This window comes from Ruditapes philippinarum, unplaced genomic scaffold (genome assembly GCF_026571515.1).
Source record: "Ruditapes philippinarum isolate M1 unplaced genomic scaffold, ASM2657151v2 ctg1034_1_1_1_1, whole genome shotgun sequence".
Lineage (NCBI taxonomy): Eukaryota > Metazoa > Mollusca > Bivalvia > Venerida > Veneridae > Ruditapes > Ruditapes philippinarum.
In genome coordinates, this window is record NW_026860488.1 from 72,413 (window position 1) to 78,412 (window position 6,000).

At 28.3% G+C, this 6,000-nt stretch overlaps 1 protein-coding gene across 6 annotated transcripts in view; it reads left to right on the plus strand.

Annotated features, from left to right (window-relative positions):
* The window catches only part of LOC132760278 (rab11 family-interacting protein 4-like), a 53,846-nt gene extending 51,948 nt beyond the window's left edge, over positions 1-1,898 (plus strand). For all 6 annotated transcript variants that reach the window (XM_060752236.1, XM_060752232.1, XM_060752233.1 and 3 more), the window contains 2 exons: positions 655-789; positions 1,553-1,898. In XM_060752236.1, the coding sequence (XP_060608219.1) occupies positions 655-789; positions 1,553-1,669 (252 nt within the window). In that variant the 3' untranslated portion in view covers positions 1,670-1,898. The remainder of the gene's footprint in view (positions 1-654; positions 790-1,552) is intronic.
* The last annotated feature ends 4,102 nt before the right edge of the window (positions 1,899-6,000 follow it).

Consider the following 6,000-nt stretch of genomic DNA (forward strand, 5'->3'; position numbering starts at 1 on the left):
TTGTGAAGGGAGGTGTATTTTGGGGGGGATGTTGTAGGTTATAGGGTGCGTTTCTTTTTTGGAAAAAAATGTTATTGATATAACCGTAAAAATATGCAAAGCACTTAAATTAATCATGTTGTTTCATTTGCATGAAACCAAAATATACAAACCTTTCTAAGATTGACAATGAAGACTTTTTTTATTAGTACCTCCCTTTATTCATAAAAAATATGTTTCAGTTTATAGCATTTTTTTTATCAGTCATTGAATTTTATATCAGTCACTGAACTAAAAAAACAACTATGAAAACATCTATACCATTACATTATTTGTATAGCTATCAAATGTGCATTAGTTGTACATTAAAATATCAAGACATGTAATTCAAATTGTTACAAGTTTTTTATTGATGGCAGCTGATTATTTTAGCATGGTAATTGCATATACATTGTCATTGATTGTATCTAGACTCATCTCTTTGCTGTGTATAGCAAAACTAACATGGATTTAATATTGTTTAAAAGAAATGCATTACTCCTCTTGAAAACTAGATTGGCGACAGTTGGCATGTGAGAAAAAAAAACTATGAAAATGAATAACATCATCAACAAAAATCAATCAAGACTTAAAAAAATCTGTTCTAAATTGATAATTTGATAAATTTAATTACAGGCAAACAAGCACCTTGCAGAAGAAAATGAAGAACTAAATGCACAGTTATTGGCTCAAGCTGTTAAAGAAGGCAGGCACATGTTGCAAGAAGGCAATTCATTGGCTGAGGAATTAGATCACATGACCAAGGAGGAGGTAACTAATTTTCCCAGGATTCATTCTGTTTTACAAATATTATTTTTCAAAATCATATTTGAAGAAGAAAAACTTTTTGAAGTCAAATAAATTGTTAATAGTTATCAGATCTTTGTAATAGATGTTACTGTTCAAAAATTAAACTTTAAAATAATTGGTTGATACAAGAAGTTTTTGTATGGAAGAATACCTTATATGAATGTATGTTGTGATCAAAGTGGTGAAACGCACTAAGTGAAATTATATATATTTACATAATTATGCAAATAAAACAATTTTCAAGCATAGAAGAATATGTAAAATATGTACTGCAAATATTTGTGCATATTACATGTAATCATTAAAATATATCATTAATTTCTTATTGTAAAATTTGACTTAAACTTTATAGAAAATATTTTTTTATTAACTCCCTTTATTTACATGAAATGTTAAATTCGGTAACATCTTTATAAATAATGCTTTTTTGGAACCTACAATATTGATAAATCTTAATTTGAGCATCATATTTATGATTTAAAGCCATTACAAAAATTGTGTTACAGGATCTTTAACTATATAAAAGCCAAGATGAGTTTAATTCTATTCACATCATTGTTGGCAACGCCAGCTTTGTCTCTTATGGAATGTTTTTTTCCCGGTCTATGGAAGGAGCTGTTATACTGAGCAATTAATGTCATGTTGTGTTAATTAGTTTTATTTTGATTCGTAAAAATCTAGTAACAGATATGTTGTTATATTTTTATTATTCTGTATTCTACAGTTGATGAAATCATTGAAGGAGCAACAAGATGTTAACTTCAGATTAAGGCAGTATGTAGATAAAATGCTATTGACAATACTGGAGAAAAATCCGGCTATTCTAGAAGTGCAGTGGTAGACTGTCCACCCAGCATTTCCCTTGAAAATTTTATATATAAATAAATAGTAACCAGTCCAGAGATATCCAGATTTACATACTTGTGATAGCCATGGATACACCTTTAAACAGCCAATAATATTTGGTATACAGGTGTTTTGAAGATGAAATACTATGAAATATACAGGCTGTCCTTGAAATAACCTTGTTTCCACTAAATATACAGGCTGTTCTTGAAATAACTTGTTTCCACTGATTTTGAAATTGAATTGAACCATGCTTCGAGAAGGAAAACAATAAGGTTATGAAGGTTTTGAGAGCATTTTGCGCTTGGCGCAATACAACTGTTTTTACTAGAAATGTAAGAAAAATGACATGTCTTACAGTTGTTATATGTAGAAGAGAGATAATATAGATATATATATATATTGACGCTTAGTAAATAATGCTCAGATGTGGTTATTCAAGTATTTTGCGTGAATTTTGAGGGCGTCTGCTTCGAGTGACTGACCATTTGCTTCAGAAATTTGGTCGTCTGCTTCAGAAAGTTGGTATTCTGCATAAAAAGAGGACTGTCTGCAGTGTTTTGACAATGAAGTGCTATGGAGAAAGCAGATGTTATGATTATATTTCACAAGCCAAATGAGTTTGTTGAAAGTCCTTGTATGCATATGGAGACATTTTTGTTTTTAATACAAAGACAATAGATAAAAATGTTATAATGTCAAATTTGTTTTGTGATATATTTTTACAAAAAAATCTGTAGGCCAGATAATATTGTTTTTATATGTAGTAAAACACATTCCTAGTTCTTTGCTTTTATATACATGTATATGTACATTGCACATTATAGCTGCATAAAGAGCTTATATAGTGCAGTACACACCTCAGTGATTGAATTGTTTTCTGTCTCAGACACTTTTGTGATAAGAATTCAATGTATATATATTTTTTTAAAGGAAATGTCAGGAGCAAGAATTTCCAGATTTTTTCGTAGGGGAGGTGCCCCAGGTTTGGGGAGAGATTTTAAGTTTTTTTCTAAATATATTGATTTTCTCTCATTTTGTTTACACTGGACATAGAAATGAGGCATAAAATATATATGCTTTGTTAAAATAATTGACCATTATAAAGACAGAGGTCATGTGACAAAGATACATTGTAATTTTTGCATTATTTTGATAGCGACTCATAGGGAAGACTGGGCCTGCCTAACTGTGTTGCCTCATTACTATGAACATGATATTTCGTAATACCCACTAGAGCTTTGTAGACAAAGCATTCAGATTTTGTTTATAAAATATCATAAAATTGTCGGCTATTGCAAGCTTTTTTTCAAATCATAAAGATTTTGTTGCTTTTTTTCTGACTATTTCATTTTCTTACATGTACATATAATCATGTGGCATTATTGTAACCATAGTAACTCATTCAATGGTCAGTCCGTGTTGTGGTAGAGAATCATTTTACAAAATGTTTTTTGCCAAAACTATTTTTCTATTGATATTTGAAAGGTATTTTTTAAACATTGAAACTCTTTGGTATTACATCAAATGAGTTGTAATTGATATGCTTGTGTTTATGTTAAGCTTTCATTGTGTACAAAAAAAAAAAAGGTTGAGCCACTTTTCTTGGAGGGTAAAACATATGAAGTATTATCTAAACCCAAAGTTGGGGTCATTTTACGCTTTAAATAAACAGGCAGTTTAAACACTTGAGAATTTTGGAGATTTTTTGTTAGGAATAGTAAATAATAATTACCATACAAGAGACGTGATCTTGTTCACTTTAATAATCTCTTATATGATGGTACAAAAATGGAAATAGGTAATATAAAACAAGTTGGATAGGGAGATACTTTAATGTGCAGCTTTTATAACATTTATATGTTGCCAATACAAAGTCAATCTAGCTAATACACTTTTATAGGCTCAATACTGTTTGCTGCACATTATTTTATTGCTTTGATGCTGAAATCTCTTAAAGTCATTATGGACTATCCCAAATACTATGATGGACTAGTCCATGTTATAAATTCAGTAGGATGAACGCTATACGATCAAAATAATGTAAACATTTGCAGTTCTCTTATGTTCATGTAAACTTCCTTATGTCATACTTTTTCAACTGTATTTCAAAATTTGGTAAATAAATATGGCGGAGATTGGTGTCTAAAACAAGTGCAACAATTTGTCTATTTATTACAAAATTCTTTTGTTGAAAATGATTTCAAAACAAACAAAAATATATGAGGAAGTCTTTTGTGTAATAAAATAAAACAAATATAATCCCAGGTGTTTTATGTATTATGAAGATACTAGGTGTGCGCATTGTTTGTTTGAATTTGATTTTTATTTTCACTTGAAATGTGGTTTTACATGTTTTTAAGGATGATCATGTATAGTAATTTACATATATATTTTTTTTCTTTCATTTCAAATACAATGTGTTTGTAAATGGGGTTCAAAAAAGGGTTTCAAAAGCAGATTTTGAAAAGGGGAGAGATGGGGCTCAAATTGGGAATAGAACAGGAAAAAAGCAATCCTTTATGCAAATGTAATTATCTAAAGGTTTAGGGCCAACTTATTAAAGTTGCAAAAAAACCAAGTTTGATGAAAATATAGAAAATATTTCATTGAAGAAATCCAAATGTGTTATAAAAGTATTGACAGTACAATTTTCTAACCAGCACATATCAGCTTAAATTCATATCATATTTATTTTGTTTTTTTGTTTTTTATTGTTTTTATTGTTTTTTTTGCAGCATTATATTTGGCAACATTATCAAATTATTTTAACCATCTGATAAGGAAAAAGCATTTATCTTTTATTTAACTAGGAATGAGATATAAATGTGTTAACTGTAAGAAATATGAAATATTCTCTCTTTGTGTCAAAAGATTCATTTGATATAACTAGGTCTTTCAAAAACATGTACATTTAAGAACTTGAAAAACCCTGAATATACCATGAAAGTATGAGTTATCTTTTGAGGTTTCTTAAATTTAAAAACATTTAATTAATTTTGAATTTAGAGACAACTAATAGCATCATGTATTATCAGAGTTTTATTTACAGTTTTTAATTAAATTAAAAAAAAAACACATTAAAAAAAAACACGAAAAAACATAAACATCTGATGATTCAAAATAAAGCATGGGACTGTTGACAAACTAGCTGTGGATGATTTCCACGTCGCATATATTAATATTTATAATTTCAAAATTAACGAAGTGCAAATGTACTTGAATTTACATAATTATATATTTAGATGTATAGAAATCTGATTCAAATCCAATGAAATGAATGATTGAAACCAAAAATAACAAGATTAATCAATAGTTTGCTTATTCACCAACAAGATGCACCAGGCAGGCTTATGTACGGAAATAATCTGTAGATTTTGATTTGTATGGGAAAACTTTCATATCAATAAAAACATGATCATTTTAATGTTAATCTTTTCATATATTAAAATAATGTTTGAATTATGTTAAATACTTTATAGAATGTTCAAAATGTAATGTGGATTGACTGAAAAATTAATATAAATGAATGTTAATTAAACAATATTAAATAATTTTATTAGCATTTTTTATAGATCTATATAAGGCCATTCTGTAGTAAAATATTATTCAAAACAAATCTTGATTAAACTTAATTATTGCCATAACTAGGGCTCACATGTGTTTTTTATACCAGTTATCTTGGATAACTTTTAATGTCAGTGTTTCCATTGTCAAGAGCGTAAATTTTTATATGTTTACCATATCTGCGATATGGAAATAATTTATTATTTTGCATTTTATTTATTTATGTATTGTGAATATGTGTTGTATTTAGACTTGTGTTAACTTGATGTGTATTCTAGTCTGCATAGATCAATACATCATAGTGTTACTATATATAGCTTTGACCTAATTGCACTCTGTATGCTGTTGATTTTAATGCCCAGTTTACTGCTTTATGTTATTGAACAGTGAAATGAATTTGAAAAATAAAATAAGGTCGGATAATAACCTTTTAGCATTACTTAAGAAGTAAATTTCACAAAGTGTTCAGTGAATTTCTTAAATAATTACTTAAGAAATCTATAAATTGAAGGGTAGCTTAAAGGTTGCAACTTACTGGAAGTATAGCTGTTAAGTTCTGAGTTATTTTTTTTTTATTTGAGCTTACTTACCTTTGTGAAATGTTGCAGATTTGCAGCAATATTGATGCTCATCCATTTTGATTTTTTGATTTTTAAAAATAGGTAATGTTTTTGTGACCATAGTAGTGCAGTGTGCAATCAACTAGAATATTAATTGGAATTTTTGCATAATTATACCCCCAAAAACAAAGTTTGGGGG